Here is a 20,322-nt window from a genome sequence, read left to right on the forward strand (position 1 = left end):
CCCATTGAAAGTAATGGAAAGTGGATTAATCTGTTTCAGACAGGTCTGCGGAGTACTTAAACTGAAAGTACTCAAACCGAAGCGTACTTAAACTGAGGTGTGACTGTATTACTTTCACAAATATATTCATTTTTATACAGTTTTTCCTAATATATGCATTTTTGTTGTTGTAAACGTTGGTTGGTTGGTTTCTCGAAGCTACGAACATGAGTTTGACCAAACTGCGGGAGGCAGTGCAAGACAGGAGTGCCTGGCGTGCTCTGGTCCATGGGGTCACGAAGAGTCGGGCACGACTAAACGACTAAACAACAACAAACGTTGGTTGATGTAGTGGTAGCATTCCAGGGATTTATTGTAAGAAATCATGGATTTATAATCATGTGCGTGGTTGAAGAGGATGATCTGAGCTTCGTGGCTCCCTTGATCAGACTTTTTCCACCTGGGTTATAGAATGTATGATTTGTGATATAAATTCCTTGGGTTGCTTGTAATCTCCATTTCTCTTTGCCTGAAAATCACGTTTCAGTCTGGGTGCAAGAGACAACGCATCTGTTGCCAGTTGTCTTCCAGCTGTCGTAAGCATTTGGTGTTTATTTGGCCAAAAGGGGCATTTGCAGTTCTCTCCTTCCTGGCAAACCTTTCAGAGGTGTTAAATCCTGCTTCCTTGAAGTTTCCGGATTTGTTAATCCTCCCAGGAATGTCCTCCCCCCCTTCTGTTATGCATGTTTCCCCTATGTAGTTTAGATTTCGCCGGACCTCGAAGTTTCCTCAGAGTATCATGTTCCTGGGGAGGGGTTTTGGGAGAGTAGAATGAATTGTTATTGGCTTGTTTGAATTTCTGTGGTGTTTTCTAATGCTAATAAAAAAGATCTGAGCGCTGAGGGTTGGATGCACTTACGCCTCAGAGTTTGCTGGACAAACTCTTGTCTCTCTTTGCTTCCTTTCTTTCCATGTGGTCTGCCACAGGTTGACTGGAGAACTGCATCACAGAGTTTGGATAGGTGTGAATTTTGGTTGCCTTGAACTGACTTTCTTTTTGATTTATACATATAAATTAGCACATGAAAATTGTGTGCAAATCTGTGTCCTCTTTTTGGGGGGGGCGGTGGCAATGTGTAAATAACACCCCAATGAAGGAAAAAAGTGGTACAGAAGCCAACATGCAGAACGTGCCCCTCTAGATGCAAGATCCTTAGGACGAAGGCTAAATCCCTGTTTGTGCAACGAGTTCTGTGTGCATGCAGGTGGAGCTGGGGACCTAGGCAGGAGCTTTAGGGGTGGCACTGAAGTGCCCAGCTGACTACCCACAAAGGCTACTCAGAAGAACATGGAAATGCACGGAAGCATCTGCCTGGCTCGGGGCCTGGCTTCAGCTCCTCTATAAGCTCCTGGTCTGACTGGCTTCATTGCTGGAGCAACACCCCGCATCTAGCTCCATGCTCCAGCCTACTAGGACAGTAGCTGCCATTAAGAGACCAGTGGTTTGAGCATGTTCCAGTAAAGACTGCTGAAGTCAAGGAGCTTCAGAGCATGTGTCTACTTCCAGGGCCTGCTGTTCCTGCTTGCATTGTTTGCCAACCCCACCTACCCTGCACCCCGCTTGCCAACCTCCATTTTGCACTTCACCCAATGCCCCAATCCAGTGCCACAGCTACGTGTGTGTGTGTGTGTGTGTGTGTGTGTGTGTTAGCTGGGTTTTTTGTTTTGCCCCAGGTGAAGCCCCCAGAGGGACCCCATTGAGGCTCCCAACCTGTGTGTATGCAAATGTGTGTGGAGGGGGTGCCAACCTGGGTTTTTGACCCAGGTGAAATGAAGCATAGTTTCACCCCTGCCCTGATCCCCTCATGCCTCCTTTTATGCCCCATATCCCTGTTGGAATATTCTAGAAAGAACTTGATAAATGAACAGGTTGCTAGGCAACAGAAAAATCTACCCAGCAACAGGAGCCTTTATAAAGGGCATGTGATCAATAAGGGTCAGAGTGTAAAGTGTCAGTATGTAAATGAGCATGAGTCAGCATTAGGTCTCTGGCCGGATGGCTGGAAGAGGAAAGGATTATGTTATTTTATATTTGTATTCGATCACTGTAAGTTTTTGTAAATAATAAAGATACTCAATTAAAACAAAACTCTTCTGCAAGTCTATTAAAAGAAGAAGAAACAAAAAATAAAAAAACCTCCTTCCAGTAGCACCTTAGAGACCAACTAAGTTTGTCATGAGCTTCCGTGTGCATGCACACTTCTTCAGATGCACACGAAAGCTCATACCAATGACAAACTTAGTTGGTCTCTAAGGTGCTACTGGAAGGATTTTTTTAATTTTTTGTTTCAACTATGTCAGACCAACACAGCTACCTACCTGAAAAAAGAAGAAGAGTAGATGCTGCACACACATCAACAATCACCACAGATCCTTCAAGTCCCCATATGCTCACAGTTCCTCTCTCTCTTTCCCTGCATTGTTCAAATGTCTGTTGTAGGTTAAAAATTGGCTTCTTTTTAGCTCCCCTGCCCTGAGTTCATGTAAATCCAGGACTGTGATGCAAATCCTTCCACAGAGGCTGTGTGATGAAAGACTTATGTTTTTATGCATAAACGAAGACATACTTAAGCTATCATGGTTCTCCCCCTCAAAAAAAAAAAAAAGAATGAAAGGAATCTGGGGAATTGTGGTTTGGAATTGTAGGGTTTCAGGTTTTTGTTTTGCCTTGTTTTGCTAGAGATTGCTAGTCCTGAGAAAAGGGGATTGACCATTTCAGGCCGTTTGCTGGGTCAGCATGTGGGTGGCTCTTTCCCTTCTTGTCTTCTTTTCATCTGGCCATAAGACTTAACCCAGGGAGAGACCTTGCTCCTTGCTCCATTGCTTTTCTATCCAGCTTCCAAGTTGCACATGTAGGACCTGGTTTCCTGCCAGCTTGTGGGTTCTGCAACTTATCAGTCTGAAGCTTTGCAAACTGGCTCATTCTGCAATTTGACTCTCTATTGATCCTTTTTTGGAAACATGAAGCTGAAGTAATTATTCCAGGAGATAAACGATTTCCCTGGAAATACATTCAGCCAGTTGGCTTTGTGGGGGGCATGGGTGTGGCGTGGCTGGGTGGCTGTAGCCCCATTCTTTCCAGGATTGGCTGCTCCTTACAGGAGGCCTTCTGGGTAGTCCCACAAAGAGGGAGAGCAGTGGGCAGAGCCGGAGGCAGGGGGGTAGGCTGGCCTGGGACTCTTATGTTGTAGGTGCCCTTTCAAAGCCACTAGCAAATGCTGTGCTGCATTTCATTGCATGGAAATATGACTCCTGCAGGGCAAAATCAAAGGCAGCACTCAGAGGTGAAATGTAATCTAATTGCTACCATCAGTTTAATTCTGCTCTCTGTCTCGTTATGAATGGCTGCCATCAAATTGCAGCTAATTACCGCCAGCACTTTGCACGTGAACAGCCATTCGCTTTTAGACCTGATTCGTTTCCTTCTCCCCCCTCCCTCTTAAAAAAAAAGTCTGCCTCATGACCTTGCTTGGGTTTTCTTTCCCTCTGGCTATCTTGCTCTCTTTCTTTGGCCACTCTTAACGGAAGCACAACCCACCCCCTACCCAGGATACACCAACACTACAAAATTGATCCCCTTGGCCACATAGGCCCATGTGCAGAGCTGACCTTGTTACAGGTACCTTGGTTTAAGAACAGCCCTGTTTACGAACTATTTGGTTTTCAAACTCTGCAAAACCGGAAGTAGTGTCCCAGTATGTGAATGGAGTCCGAACAGTGGAAGGGCCCCGGCAGCTGGAGGCCTCATTGGGGAAAGTGCGCCTTGGTTTAAGAATGGTTTCAGTTTAAGAACGGACTAGCGGAACGGATTAAATTTGTAAACCGAGGAAGCATTGTACCACTGTGAGTAATTGATTTCCGAGTGTGGCAGCCCCACCCTAGGGAACCCCCTGCCTCTGGACACCAGGCAGGCTTCTTCACTGTGCTCTTCAGCACCTGCTTACATGTGTTTTTAATCTGTTATTGGTTTATATTTGATCTTAAATATGATTTGAAGTTTTCAGTAGCTGTTCTTAACTGTTATTATTGATTTTGCTGTTTTATTCTTTTTGCAAACCACTCAGTTTTTTTCTTCTTACAATTGGGTGGTGTATATATAAATGATATGAAATAAATAGAATCATAGAATTGTAGAGTAGGAAGGGACCCTAAGGGTCATCTAGTCCAACCCCCTGCAATGCAGGAATCTCAGCAAAAGCATCCATGGCAGATGGCCATCCAACCTCTGCTTTAAAACTTCCAAGGAAGGGAGGGAGATAATTCTTCCTGATATTTAGTCAGAATCTCCTTTCTTGAAACCTGAAGCCTTGTTTTGAGTCCTACCCTCCAGAGCAGGAGAAAACAAGCTTGTTCCCTCTTCCATGTGACACCCTTGAGATATTTGAAGATGGCTATCATATGTGAATTATATCAATATCATATTGTGAATTACAAATAAATAATTCGTAATTCACAAATCACATAATTCACAAATTCGTGCATTATAAGTGAGCCAGAAGGAGTCTATATGGAAAACAAAGGCTTCCTGAGCATAAGCCCCTTCCTCTCCTTTCTGTTCAGTTGGCAGGAAGCAGTTCATGCAGTTTGAGTGGGCCAACAAGGCAGCGGAAGTCCTTGGCTGTGATTTTGAGGAGCTCACAACAGCCGTCTTCAAGCACCACCTCCAGAGGATTATTGAGCAGGTCACGTCTGGAGCCAGAGGACAGCTCAGCCAGGACCAAGGCTGGCCGGATGGTAAGGCCCTTTCCTCATGCAAAGTTAGCAGGGGAAAGAGAGGCTCTGTTTTGACAATTCCCCTCCCACCGTCATATTCCATCAACCTTGGGTTGAATATGCATGTTTGAATCCATCTTAGGAACAACTCAAACAGGCACAGATATACCCCCCAACTACCCTCAGCCCATCTAGTGCAGCATCCTGTTCTCACAGTGGGCCAGTTCACAAGCAGGACATGAGTGCAATAGCAGCACTCTCCCCACTCATGATTCCCATACTGGAAGCAACACACTGTCTCCATGGCTAGTGTGCATGCACACGAAAGCTCATACCAAAATAAAAACTTAGTTGGTCTTTAAGGTGCTACTGAAGGAATTTTGTTATTTTCCATGGCTAGGAGTTGATGGTAAACTTGCTTTCCATGAACTTGCCTAAACCACTTTCAAAGCTACCCAAGTTGGTGGCATCACTGTATCTTGTGGCAGTGAACCCCATGGGCTATGTGCTCTGTAAAGAAGGGTTTCTGTTCTGAATCTCCCACCATTTAGCTTCACTGGATGACTCCTTTGGGTTCTGCTATTCAGAGAGAACAAGAAAACCTTCTCTTTCTCCACCCTTTCTGCACAATACATCATTTGATACTCCCAGGGTTTTAGTTTTATGAGAGAGAGAGAGAGAAAAGCTTCTCTTTCCCCACACCATGCATATTATTCACCTCTGACCTGTCCCCTCTTGCTCTCCTTATCTTTAGAATAAAAATACCCAGTTAGTGTACCCTTTCTTTATAAGAGAGTTTATCATTTTGCTTGCCCTTTTCTGAACCTTTTTCAACTTTGCAATGTCCTTTTTGAGGTCAGGTGGCCAGAGTTGCACACAATATTCCAAGTGTGTTCACACCATAAATTTGTATAACAGCATTATAGTAAAAGCAGTTTTGTCCTTAATCCCTTTGCGTAGCATGGAATTCACCTTGTAGCAGGGACCTGTGAAGCTGCCCCGATCAACCGACCTCAGTATTGTCAGTGTAGTAAACAGAAAGAGGCAGCTGAGGCTCACAGAGGCTGTTCTCAGCTCTAGTGCCAAAAAGGTCCTCCTTAAAGATTCCAGGCCCTGAACCATGAGGCCTTGTCCATGTCTTCTCACAGTGAGCCATAAGCTGCTTTGTTGCATCACATGGGATCCCTGCTTTCATCCGGAGACTGACTTTGGGTCCTCCTGCACTCTGTGCTAGTTGTGGCTCTTCCCCTAATAAAAGGAACCAGGGGAGATGCCTTATCCCTGGGAAGAAGGGAAATCCTGCATCCCTCCAGCTCCCAGGGGCCAGCATGGCCAGTGGTCGGGAGTGCGGGAATCACAGTCCAGCAACATTTGGGAAGGCCACAGATTCCCCGCACCAAAGTCTCAGGGACAGAGCACCTGCTTAGCACATGAAAGGTGCTAGGGTCAATCCCTGCCAGCATCACCAGATAGGATTGGGAAATACCTCCATGCCTGGTGAGTCACTGCCGGTCAGTTGGATGAGCCAATGATCTTGGCAGCTTACTGTTTTCCTATGGAGATTGATGCCCCCCAAATCCAATGCAGTCTGCATTGCCATAACTCACCATTAATGCCTCCCTTGTTCTCTTATAATGGCAATCGCCCCCACCGGAGAGGTGCTGGAACTAAGTTCTGGCTGAAGAAAAGCCTTGGTTGACAGTAGAGCTGTCCTGTGCCTCAGCTTAGGCCTGCTGACCAAGGACATTTTCTTTTTCTTTTTCTTTCAAATATATTTATTGATTTTATAAAACTGAGAAAAAACATTTAAAACACAAAAATACAAACACAAAATTCAAAATACAAAAAGAAAAAACTACCATATTTATCACTCATGTATCCTAACATTGTTGACTTCCTCAAGTCCCTCCTTTCTGCTTTTCATTGTATATCATCCTTAGTAATTTCTATATCATACATCAATCATCTTATTTTTACCTTAACTAACAAAACTTTGCCTCATATTAATTCTTTAATAACGTTCAATTCTTATTTTACCCTTATATCTAAATCTTGATATACTACAATACCTCTACAAATCTTCCTCTACAACCTCCCTGTACTTCCAAATCTTATCTTAAACATTTCCAATATTGCAATTATTTCTTAAATAAACTTTAAATTTCTTCCAATCTTCTTCCATCGACTCTTCCCTCTAGTCACGAAGTCTCCCGGTCAGTTCGGCCAGTTCCATAAATTCGATCATCTTCATCTGCCATTCATCCACTGTAGGTAAATCTTCACTCTTCCAATTCTTAGCTAATAAAATCCTTGCTGCTGTTGTGGCATACAGAAAAAAACGTAATATCTTTTTTTGGTAGTTCCTCTCTAACTATCCCAAAGCTTCTGGTTTCTTGATAAAGGTGTTTTTCAACACTTTTTTCATTTCATTATAAATCTTTCCCCAGAAGTTCTTTACTTGGGGGCAAGTCCACCACATATGGTAAAAGGTTCCTTCTACACTCTTACATTTCCAACATTTATTATCATGCTTAAGATAAATCTTTGCTAGTTTTACCAGTGTAAGGTACCACCTATACATCATTTTCATCATATTTTCTCTTAAAGCATTACACACAGTAAACTTTATATTCTTCCTCCACAACCTTTCCCAATCCTCCACCATAATATTATGCCCTACATATTTTGCCCAATCAATCATAACAGATTTTGTTTGTTCATCCTTAGTATGCCATTCCAACAATAAGTTATACATCTTTGAGATATTCTTTGCTTTAGATTCTAGCAATTCCTTCTCCAATTTAGACTTTTTTGTTTGAAAACCTGTTTTTTATCCATTTTGAACATTTCATTTATTTCATGATATTGTGACCAATCATTCACATTATTCTTTAACTGTTCATATGTTTTTAACTTAAATTGATCTCCTTCTTCCACCAATATATCTTTATACTTTAACCACTTGGTTTCCATATTAAATTTTTTATGTGCCTTAGCTTCTAAAGGTGAGATCCACCTGGGTGTTTTCCTTTCTAACAGATCCTTATATCTAATCCACACATTATATAATGATTTTCTAATAATATGACATTTGAAACCTTTGTGAACCTTAATCTTATCGTACCACAAATATGCATGCCAACCAAATGCATTGTCATGACCTTCCAGATCTAGTATATCAGTATTATCGAGTATAAACCATTCTTTCATCCAGCAAACGGCTGCTGCCTCAAAATATATCTTTAAATCTGGCAGGGAAAAACCTCCTCTATCTTTGGTATCCGTTAACAACTTATATTTGATTCTTGGTTTTTTCCCCTGCCAGATAAATCTTGATAATACCTTATGCCATTCTTTAAAACATCTTAAATTATCAACAATTGGTAATGCTCGAAACAAAAACATTTTTGGCAATACATTCATTTTTATCACAGATATTCGGCCCATCAAAGATAATTTCAGATTTGACCATATCTCCAAATCTCTCTTAATTTCATTCCACAATTTTTCATTATTATTTTTAAACAAATTTATATTCTTCCCTGTCATATTTACTCCCAGGTATTTCACCTTTTTAACAAACGTCAAACCAGTGGTATCCTGTAACCCCAGACTTACCGCGCAGCGGGCCGGAGGGTAGGGGAGTGCGCGCGCAGCGGGCCGGAGGGCGGGGGAGTGCGCGCCCGTGCGCATGCGCACACGCACACGGTCGGGAAAAAATCGCCGAAAATCGCTTGTGCGCATGCGTATGGGCCTCCACCAACCCGGAAGTGCATCGGAAATGACCTCTTCTGGGTCGGGAGAAGCCCATACGCATGCGCACAAAGGATTTTCGCCGATTTTTTGCCGATTTTTAAGATCGTCGCCGCGCCGCGCGCCGTAAGAGCGGGCGGCGGCAGCGGGCGGCGGGGGTCGTCGCGGGCCGGATTGGGAGGCCGATTGGGCCGCATCCGGCCCGGGGGCCGTAGTTTGGGGACCCCTGCTGTAAACCATTTATTTCTTCTGGTGTTAGATTCTTACCCAATACTTTGTTTTCGCTTTATTCAATTTAAACACTGCAAGCTGACCCAACTCCTGAATTATTTCCAGTGCTTTAATTGCACTGGTCTCCAGATCTTGTAAAGTTAATACTAAGTCATCAGCGAAGGCTTTTAGCTTGTACTGTTTTGATCCCACTCCTATACCTTTCACCTCTTTGTCTTTCCTTATCATGTTCAGCAAGACCTCCAGAACAGTTATGAAAAGTAGAGGGGGAAGTGGGCACCCTTGCCTGGTGCCTTTTTCAATTCTAATTTCCTCCGATACCATATTATTCACAATGATTTTCACTTGTTGTTCTGAATAGATTGCACTTATACCATTAATGAATCCTTGCCCAACCTCCATATTTTCCAATTTTTTTATCATAAAATTCCAAGAAGCATTATCAAATGCCTTCTCCACATCTATAAAAATTAACACAGCTTTGGTATTCTTTTTTTCTTCCAGCCTTTCTAACACATCTATAATATTTCTAATATTATCCTTCATATGTCTACCTGGTAAAAAAACCCGCCTGATCTTGATGTATTTGATCATTTAACACCCTTTTCAATCTTGAAGCCAAAATACTTGCAAAAATTTTGTAATCCGCATTTAAAAGGGAGATTGGGCGATAATTCTTCATCTGTGTTCTATCGACATCTGGTTTTGGAATCAGAGTTACATATGCATCTCACCAGGTCTCGGGTGCTTTGTCCCCTCCAAGAATCTTATTACAGACATCCACCAATGGTTCTATTAACCAGTCTTTCAAGGTCTTATAATATTTTGATGTCAATCCATATGGTCCTGGTGCTTTGCTGATTTTCAATTGGTTTATGTTGTATTCTACTTCCTGCTTTGTAATTCTATAATTGAGTGCTAATCACTTATCAAGTGGAATCTTTTGCAGTCCATTTTTGCCCAATAATTGTTCTATTTTATCTATTGGCTGTTTATCTTTTTTGTAAAGCTGTTTGTAATACTTCTGAAAACATTTCCTTATCTCTGTCAGGTTCTCAATTATCTTCTCTTCCATTTTAATATTTGTTATCGTGCTTTGTTTCTGTCTCTTTTTCAATTGCCATGCTAGTAATTTACTCCAAGTCCCAGTCTTAATTCAGCTTCAAAATCCTTTGCGTGTTTCTCCAGGAACTTCCTCTTTTCTTCTGGTGTTTTGATTCTAACGTTCCTTTCATTGTATTTGAAGAAGAGACCTTGAGGAAACTCCCAACGAAAAAAATCCCTTTTTTCCTCAATGCATTGGCCAAGTCCGTGTATTTATTTCTGAATCCCAGGAACAACTTGGGAATTTCTTTGAAAAGTACCACTTGTTGTTGCTTTACCTTAAGATTATTTCTGTAGTGCAGTCCTAATATTAGATCTCTTTGTTCTCTGGTTTGGAATTCCACAATACAATCTCCCACTGTTCTTGATCCTTTTTTCCTCTGGGTCCAAATCTATAAACTTTCACAATCATCTTCTCAAATTCTTCTTTATCCAATTCCCACTGTGAAACAAATTCTTGAATTATTACTTCTTTTAAATTCCCTTGTTCAATATCAGGGAAATTTCTCAGACGTAAAAAGAATTCGCGTTTCTTCATCTGAAGGAAAGCAATCGCAATTTGGGTCGCCTCCTCTTGTTTTTCCAATTAAAGTCTATGGGTTTCCAAATCTGTAACTCTCACATCTACTCCTTGTATCTGAACTTTATTTTCTTGTACGTCCTTTCTCAAGGTCCCAGTATCTTGTTTGATGTCCTGGATTCCTTCTGCATTTGATTTTACGCTTTCATCTAATTTATCCAGACGTTGTATAACCGCCTGTAATTCTGCAGTATTCTCTTAATCGCCCTCTCTCCCCCCACCCCTGGAGTTTTCCCCCATTTGGTCCAGCAATTCCTTCATCAAGCCATGCTTTCAGAGCCGTTTTTCAGCCAGCCTAAATACCAATTTACCAGTTTTTTCATCCCACACCAAGTCTTTCCCAGTTCAAAATTCCGGTCTCCGTCCTCCCTTCGCTCTGTTTTTCCCACCCCTCAGTCTCACTTCTCCTTTCTCTATTTTCCCCAGTCTCCCCATTTTCAAGAAATATATTCCATTGGGTGTGATGCTTCTCCACAGGGGTTGCTCTCTCAGTTAAATTTCCAAAACTACTGGTATTAGTATTCTTCTCTTCCTCTTCTTCTTTTTTCACCTTTTGTTGAGCATCATCCTCTTCTTGATTTTTGAGATCCCTTTCATTTTCAGAAATTGCCTCTTGTCCATGGTCTGCTATATTTACCAATGGTGAACTGAATTGTTCCTGTCTCTTTAAGAGATCTCTCATGCCTCCAAGAATTTCCAAGTAACTTAACACCTTCTCACGGAAGGCTGTTGAATAGGGTGCAGGCATTTTTCCTTAACCGCAAGCAGAGTGAAGATAAGAAGACAGCAGACAATGGAAAATTCCTTCCTCAAAAACGGTAACCTCCATCTTGGCTAATCATTTTCAAAGTCTTTACTTCTTCTATTTATCAAATAACGTCCTTAACAAAAGTTTCTCCTTCTTCTCCTTTTTATCAGCTGTTTTAATAACCTTGCTGAGCCTCGTGGGGTGTCAGCTCCAGGGTCGGGAAGGTGTTAGAAAAACTTTCTTTCTTTGGAGTTATGAAAGCAATCATTTTCACTTTCGGCTTTGGGATAGTTTCGCGCCTCTGAAGTCCACAGTAAGAAGAGATCGACTTCCGTTTTTTAGAATCTCTTCCTATAATTCCAATAAAGTTTCCAAATTAGAGATTTCACTTACTTTGTCCAAATCTTTTGTTTCTTGGGAAGAATCCGCCACTTGTTGGCTGAAGACTCGGAGCTTCGCTTCTTGGAGGTAACGATGTTGCCCAAGATGGCTCCCGCAACTCCATTCCTCTGATTCTCGGTCGCTCTACTGAGCTCCCGAGTAGAGGAGGAATCGTGTCCAGAGCTTTGCCAGGCTGCTAAGCCACCGGAACGCACTTTCCGGTGTTCTTATGGGGAGTCCGTGCGCCCCACGGACTCCCCCCCCCCCTCCGCGATGCCAGAGACCTCGGAGTCCAACAAGGAGAAATGTAAGGTACTACACTTGGGCAAAAAAAATTTTTTTAAAAATGAAAGGCACAAATACAGGATGGGTGACACCTGGCTTGAGAACAGTACTTGTGAAAAGGATCTAGGAGTCTTGGTAGACCACAAACTTGACATGAGTCAACAATGTGATGCAGCAGCAAACAAAAAGCCAATGCAATTCTGGACTACATCAATAGGAGTATAGCATCTAAATCAAGGGAAGTAATAGTACCACTGTATTCTGCTCTGGTCAGACCTCACCTGGAGTACTGTGTCCAGTTCTGGGCACCACAGTTCAAGAAGGATACTGACAAGCTGGAACGTGTCCAGAAGAGGGCAACCAAAATGGTCAAAGGCCTGTAAACAATGCCTTATGAGGAAAGGCTTAGGGAGCTGGGTATGTTTAGCCTGGAGAAGAGGTTAAGGGGTGATATGATAGCCACGTTCAAATATTTCAAAGGATGTCATATAGAGGGAGAAAGGTTGTTTTCTGCTGCTCCAGAGAAGCGGACACGGAGCAATGGATTCAAGCTACAAGAAAGAAGATTCCACCTAAACATTAGGAAGAACTTCCTGACAGTAAGAGCTGTTTGACAGTGGAATTTTCTGCCAAGAAGTGTGGTGGACTCTCCTTCTTTGGAGGTCTTTAAGCAGAGGCTTGACAGCCATATGTCAAGAATGCTTTGATGGTGTTTCCTGCTTGGCAGGGGGTTGGACTGGATGGCCCTTGTGGTCTCTTCCAACTCTATGATTCTATTCTATGATTCTATGGTTATTAAAAATAAAACCCTTTTGTTTTTCAGCCCTAAAAAAAAAACAGACTGGAAGGTAGCTAAGCCCAGCTGGCTTTCCAAACAGCTCTTTGAATTGTAAATCTGCCAGGTATTTGAAAGCAGGAAAAAGGGTGTTGGAGAAGGAAGGTGTAACCAAGATATTAGCTCCCAACTGAGATCTGGGACAGGCAACAAGCTGTTTCCGGCCAGCTTTCTTGATGTTTCTTGCCTTGACAAGGCCCCCCCTCCCACCCCACGATTTTCTGTAACTCTTTTCATCTACTACCTCTCCCCCCCCCCCCCCGCTACCTGCTTTTGTGCACTAAGTAACAAGCAGTGTTCATTCGTGGTTGAAATTTGCCAAGGAATGGACCTGAAAACAATTTAGAAAAGATGCTAGCTGTAGTTGGTTTCCTTAGCAACAAACTCAGATTCCAAGTTGGTACCAGCGTGTAAAACCTGGTTCCCCTTCTTCCTTCCTTAAACTCTCCTCCAATCAATATTTCAAAGTCCCCTACCCCAATTCAGGTTTATGCACAAGGAAAAGATCTGCCCTCCCAAGAGGAACAGGAGCAACAGAGCCGCTCCTCGTGCTGAACCCTGCAGCTGTTAGCAACATTTAAGATCTCTCAGTGCATCTAACAATCAGATCAGTTTGAAAAAGGGACAACTGCAAAATGACATGACAGAAGTTTATAAAATTATGCACAGGATGGAAAATGGAATATATGTATTTATATATATGAGTGAGCAATTTTTATCCCTCTCCCATTATACTAGAATGGGGAAGGAGGTAGTCACCAAATTAAATGGATTCAGAATGGAGGAAAGTCATTCTGCACACAGATAATGTTTGAACTGTTTTTCCAAATGCACACAGGTTTTTTTCTTAATGGATCTTTGATAAACAAACAACTTAGTGGAAGAAGACTGAACTTTCTTGAACAAAATAGGCTTCTATACCCACATACAACAGTGCAAAACCTCCCCAAACAGACACAGTCAATGAACCCCTTTCTCATTTAACACACACACAAATAGTCAATCCCTGACAAACATTTACCCAAACAACCAACATATAGTACCAGACCATTAATCCAAATCCCTTCTTAGGCTACTGCCTAAGGAACAGCAGCAAAGTGGATCTTCTGTCTGGTTTGCAATGCAGCAACCTTGACCCACATCTAGGCACACTGCATTTAGGTTCAAGCCCTGTTATTTATACCCAGCCCAGGTAGGCAAGGCTTAATGCCTCAATAGCCTCCACCTGTACTGATTCGTGTCATGTCTACATCCTCCCAATCCCATGACCTGGGTAATCAAGCCCCAACTGGGCCTGCGAGGACTTAAAGTGACCTTAAATGAAGGGTTAATTGCACAAGGCCACCAAGCCTCCTCCTCCATCTTTCATGTTTCCACTACAGTAACTCAATGGCACAAGATGGATATGGCTTTACATGGCTTTAAAACAAGCTGGGGTGGTGGTGGTGTGGGCCAAAGGCAATGGGCTGGGCTATTCCCTTCAAGCCTCTACCTGTCCATCGTGATTTGGGTTTTTAGTTTGTGTCCCATGCTGATTCCCTGTTGAAGAGTTCCAACGTGATGCTGGTGGTTTGGGTGCAGGTTCTATTGGAGACTGTGTGCCCCTCTCCTCGTTAGAATACTTCATGCATCTGATGGATGCATGAAGGGAGGAGTTGGACTAGACGAGCCTTGGTGTCCCTTCCAACTCTACACTTCTATGATTCATGCCCTCAAGACAGCTGCCAGTCGCAACATCAGACAGCCCTGGTGGCTGTTGTCCACAGGAGCTGTCACTCAAACATTTGGAGGGCACCAGGTTGGTGAAGACTGGCTTATGCCATAAGAAACGGTTAGTTTTCTTCAGGTGTTACTTTTTGCTCTTTTTTCCCTGCAACAGACAGACACAGCAGTTGCCCTGCTTGGAAATTGCTTCTGGTTTGATAGCAATTTCATGTAGCAGCATGTGGGGAGGACTGCTGAGCAGCCGTGCCCAAAGGCACAGTCAGGAAAATTAAGCAATCTGTGTCTCTCTCCTTCAGGTCCCAAGATGACAGGTGTGGAGTGCGTGGAAGGGATGGCTGCGGGGCTTTACGAGGAGCTGTTTGCAGCTGTTGTGTCGCTCATCAACAGGTATGTTTGGCTTTGAATGCTGCAATCCCACCCTTGGAAAAGCAGGCCTTTCTTTGTCCAGATCACAAAGATATGATGAGCTATAGGAAGAGCTGAGGGGTTATTGCATCTGTCTGGGTTGTCCTCTGCCCATGACACCTACATTAAAAAAAAAAGACTTTGGTTGAAAGCTGGAGAATAAATGAGAGGCAGGTGTTTGGTATGGAGGGAATGCCATTTGTGGAGGAAGAAAGATGTGGAAGGGCCATAGCTCTGGGGCAGAACATCCACCTGGCATGCAGAAGGTCCCAGGTTCCATCTCTGACAGCATATCCAGGGAGGACTGGGGAAGTCCCCTGTCTGATACTCTGGGAGCCACTGCCAGTCAGAGTAGACAACACTGAGCAAGGGGGACCAATGGTCTGACTCTGTCTAAGGCAGCTTCCTGGGTTCCTATGTGATCCTCCATCAGGGTGAGTGTCTTTAAATCATCTGTCCCTTTTGCTGTCCAGACATGCTGGAGAGAATATGTAGCATCTTAAAGTCTGGTTTTCTTGGATGTTGAACATAGAGAGCTAGGGAGACCTTTTTATATGTGAAGTTTCATTTGCCTTCGAGGTTCTCCTCCTCCTGCATGAGAACATAGTTCCACAATAACTTTTCAATATGGTTTTCTGTACAGTTGTTGTCAACCGCTGTTAATGAAGGGTGGTATTTAAATGTTTCTAGCATAAATAAAATATCCCGTATGTGCCTCAACCATCAAGTAGCTGCCAGGGGTGGGGAGTTCAGACCTGCCACATGCATTAACTGACTTTTAGCTCCACTAATGCTGACATCACTTTGTCTTCAGTTATAAACTCTTTGCAATCTAGATTCTTCTCCCAAGGGGAATGTGGGGAGCTCTCAAGCACCTGGCAGGCCAGCAGTCTAATTTTGGAAGCAAGTTCCATCTTCAAGGTGCAACTACAGAGCTCATCAGCCCCTTGAAGCACCTGAAATTCCCAGCATGTTAGGCCTCTTGGTTGGTGGGCCTTGGAGTCAGGCTTCCTGGGATGGACCCTTCCCCAATTAGTGCACATTTCCACACATAGGTTCAGCCTCTTTCCCCTTCAGCATTTGGGTTGGTTCCTGCCGCATCCTTGCTCCCATTAAGGGGGACAACCTGTGGTTATCTGCATAGGTGTAAAGATGCATTTGTTTGTTCTGTTGTTGGTCTTTTTTATTTTATTTTAAAAAAGAGAGCAGGTGGAGTGAAAGCTGTGGTGTGCTGAGAGCAACACTTGTTTACTTGTTAGTAATGGATGTGACTTTGCAGGATTGACATGAAGGTTACCAGCATGTTGAGATTAATGCGCCCACTTGAGGGAGTCAAATAACAAGCTTCATATGGGGCAGGCAGGAGCGCATGGAGAGGCTTGCGATGTTACACTTCCTAATAAAATGGCTTCATTACAGGCTGGATCCAAAGGTCAGGAGGGAGAGGTCTTGGATGCCTCTTCTGTCCCAACAAGGTGATGGTTGTAGTAGTAGTAGTAGTAGTAATAATAATTTTTATTTATACCCCGCCCTCCCCAGTCAAAACCGGGCTCAGGGCGGCTCACACCAATAAAATTACAATCCTATATAATGCTATGCAAGTGTCTCTGCGTCCAAGTTTTCCGTGTGTCCCTGGGTTACTGCGCATGTGCCCCAGGGACACAGGGATTGGACGGAGAGACTGCACGCGCACACTCCCCCCCCCTCTGCCTCCTCCAACCGCCGCTCCCGGCCGGACACCGCCTCACTGCAGGGCACGTCAGGGAAGCGAGGGTGGAGGCCGGAGGAGGCCTCCTCCTCACAACCCTCCCTGGCCCGTAAGAGGAGTGCCGGGAGGCCGCGAAGCGGCGGCGGCGAGGTAGGCATTTCTCCTCCTCCGTTCCTGTCCCCCTGCCGCCGACAGCAAGGACAGGTCCCAGGGTTCGGAGAAGCGCTGCGCAAGCGCTTCTCCGAACCCCGGGATGTCTCCTTCCTGTCGGCGGCTGGGGGAGAGGAACGGAGGAGGAGAAAGCAGCGTTTTCTCCTCCTCCGTTCCTGCCCCCCTGCCGCCGACAACAAGGACAGGTCCCAGGGTTCGGAGAAGCGCTGTGCAAGCGCTTCTCCGAACCCCAGGATTCTAGCGCCCGTTATTGAACGGGCTGAAATACACTAGTAAAACATAAAAAGCAATTGATTAAAATACAGATTAAAATACAGTATTAAAATTTAAAATTTAAATTTAAAATGCAGCCTGATTTTAAGTAGTCCATAAATCCAAGCCATGAGGGAGGAAAACACAGGGGTCAGACTAAGTCCAACCCAAAGGCCAGGCAGAACAGCTCTGTCTTGCAGGCCCTGCGGAAGATGACAAATCCCGCAGGGCCCTGGTCTCCTGTGAAAGAGCGTTCCACCAAGTTGGGGCCAATACTGAAAAGGCCCTGGCCCTAGTAGAGGCCAATCTAGCCACCTTATGACTCAGAATCTCCAGAATATTATTGTTTGTGGACCTTAAGGTCCTCCGCGGGGCATACCAGGAGAGGCGGTCCCGTAGGTACGAGGGTCCCAAGCTGCATAGGGCTTTAAAGGTCAAAACCAGCACCTTAAACCTGATCCTGTACTCCACCGGGAGCCAGTGCAGCTGGTAAAGCACTGGATGAATGTGTAAGGAGCCTCGCCGCAGCATTCTGCACCCGCTGGAGTTTCTGGGTCAGCTTTGAGGGCAGCCCTGTGTAGAGCGAGTTACAATAAACAAGCCTGGAGGTGACCGCCGCATGGATCATTGTGGCCAGATCAGGGCGAGAGAGGTAAGGGACCAACTGCTTGATACGGCGGAGATGGAAAAATGCCACCTTTGCTGTGGATGCAACCTGCGCCTCCATGGAAAGGGAGGCATTGAAGGTTACACCCAAACACTTGACAAAAGGCGCTGGCACTAATTGAGCCCCTGCAAGAGATGGCAGTTGACCCCCCCCCCCAACCCCATGTCGTCCCGACCCAGCCAGAGGACCTCTGTCTTTGAAGGATTTAGCTTTAGTCAGTTCCCACGTAGCCATCCAGCTACAACTTCCAAGCACCTGGTCAGTGTGTCCGAGGCCGAGGCAGGGCGGCCGTCCATCAACAGATAGATCTGGGTGTCATCAGCATATTGATGACAACCCAGCCCAAAATTCCGGACAATCTGGGCAAGGGGGCGCGTAAAGATATTAAAAAGCATCGGGGAAAGGATTGCGCCTTGCGGGACTCCACACACCAAGGAGTGCCACGGCGACAACTCCCTCCCTAGTGCCACCCTCTGTCCCCAACCTGAGATAAAGGAATGCGGCCATTGTTGGACTGTGCCGTGAATCCCCACGTCGGCACGGCGGTGGTCTAAAAGTTCGTGATCGACCATATTGAAGGCTGCTGACAAATCTAAAAGAATCAGCACATTACTAGATGTGCTGTCAATCTGCTGCTGTTGTTGCTGGACTGGGGGTGGCTTTCCCTTGGCTTCACAGCTGCAGAAAATGCTGCTTAAAGCTTCATTGGGACCAGGCTTGGAAAGTGCTAGCAAATCCTTTTACCAAATGCCACACCAGCCATTGATGTGGAGAGCACACCTCCCACTGCTGCCACCACTTTTGTTGTTGTTGTTTAGTCGTTTAGTCGTGTCCGACTCTTCGTGACCCCATGGACCATAGCATGCCAGGCACTCCTGTCTTGCACTGCCTCCCGCAGTTTGGTCAAACTCATGTTTGTAGCTTCAAGGACACTGTCCAACCATCTCATCCTCTGTCATCCACTTCTCCTTGTGCCCTCATCAGGGTCTTTTCCAGGGAGTCTTCTCTTCTCATGAGGTGGCCAAAGTATTGGAGCCTCAGCTTCACGATCTGCCCACTTTTAGGTCATACCAAACCTTCTGTTTGTGCTGGGCTTTCTTACAATTTCCCCCTGCCAATTCCAAAGAGTGTTTGAGAGTATTTTGTAGCTTAAACAAATAATCAGCTACATTCTCTGGGTCTCCCTCTTGTTGTTCTTCCCCATTCAATCTTAGTAAATCTAGGGGACCTTTAACTCTCCTGCCAAACAATAATTCGAAGGGACTAAATCCCGTGCTCTCCTGGGGAATAGACCTGGGGAATAGACCATATAACAAGGCTTGCAGATTTTCATCCCAGTCTTTTGGATGTTCAGTTACATAAGCTCTTATCATTCGCAGCAAACTTCCATTAAATTTTTCCACGAGCCCATTGGTCTGTGGATGATAAGAAATAGAAGTAAGGTGTTTGATCCCACACTTCTCCCATAAACGTTGCATCAGTTTGGAAGTGAATGATGAGCCTAAATCAGTCAGAACTTTCTCCAGCGTACTTTATCTTGACCTCTTAACACAAACCCTTTTGCCCAAAATAGTTTAAAATAAAACATAAGTCCGGCTTCCTCTCACAATCTCTCACTAACAGGATCAAACACTTCACACCCTAGGGCTGGGTAACTCTCCACAGAGGGGAGAGAACCATGTATACCACCTTGGGGTATAAATGAAGTACATAAATAAATAAATGAACATCAAAGACCAGACCTGGATTTAGCATGGAAACCAGGCACTCTATCCCACCCACCCTTTCTCTAGGTCCTTCTCTTCAAGTTCCCTCTCCATGGCCTCGATCCTGGTGGTGGACACACCTGGCTTCCACAACCCCCGGCACCAGAAGAGGGAGCGCGCAGCTACTTTTGAAGAGTTCTGTCACAACTATACACAGGAGCGGTTGCAGGACCTCTTCTACAAGAGAACCTTTGTGTCTACACTGGAGAGGTACCAGGAGGTGAGTCTCCACAATTATTGCAACGTCCCCCACTTGGTGCTGCCCTTGAAGGCAACTCGGAGGCTCCAGCTGGTCCTAAATGCAGCAGCTAGATTACTGGCTGGGGTTGCCTATGGATCCCATATAAAACAGCTGCATTGGCTGCCAATTCATTTCCAGGCCAAATTTAAGGTGCTCACATCAGTGTTCAAAGCCCTAAATGACTTAGGCCAACAATATGGGTGCCAAGAGTGGCAGAGGGGGCCTCTTGGTTGTTCCACTACTTTCAGAGGTTCAGGGGTCAGCAGCCCAGGAGAGGGCTTTCTCTGTGGCAGCCCTTAAGCTGTGGAAATCCCTCCCCACAGAGGGCACCTGGCACCTTCATTGTACAGCTTCTGGAAAATGTTGAAGATGCCGCTCTTTGCTCTGACCTTTGGCACTTGAGTGTATTATTAAAGACCCACTTAATTGATGTGAGTGTGAGTTGTTTTAACATGTAATGCTGTGTTTTAATTATTTCAAACTACTGTGCTGTTGCGGGACATGGGTGGCGCTGTGGTCTAAACCACTGAGCCTAGGGCTTGCTGATCGGAAGGTCGGTGGTTTGAATCCCCGCCACAGGGTGAGTTCCTGTTGGTCAGTCCCAGCTCCTGCCCACCTACCAGTTCGAAAGTACATCAAACTGCAAGTAGACAAATAGGTACCGCTCCGGCGGGAAGGTAAACGGTGCTTCCGTGCGCTGCTCTGGTTTCGCCAGAAC

The 20,322-nt window shown here is 44.8% G+C and overlaps 1 protein-coding gene across 2 annotated transcripts in view; it reads left to right on the forward strand.

The window, feature by feature from the left end:
- Positions 1 to 20,322, forward strand: part of MYO18B (myosin XVIIIB) — a 231,471-nt gene that overhangs the window by 75,593 nt on the left and 135,556 nt on the right. For both annotated transcript variants that reach the window (XM_088659924.1, XM_088659925.1), the window contains exons 12-14: positions 4,600 to 4,773; positions 14,691 to 14,781; positions 19,391 to 19,583. In XM_088659924.1, coding sequence (XP_088516050.1) covers positions 4,600 to 4,773; positions 14,691 to 14,781; positions 19,391 to 19,583 — 458 coding nt within the window. The remainder of the gene's footprint in view (positions 1 to 4,599; positions 4,774 to 14,690; positions 14,782 to 19,390; positions 19,584 to 20,322) is intronic.

Source organism: Zootoca vivipara, chromosome 16 (genome assembly GCF_965207765.1).
Source record: "Zootoca vivipara chromosome 16, rZooViv2.hap1.1, whole genome shotgun sequence".
In the NCBI taxonomy this organism is placed as follows: Eukaryota; Metazoa; Chordata; class Lepidosauria; order Squamata; family Lacertidae; genus Zootoca; species Zootoca vivipara.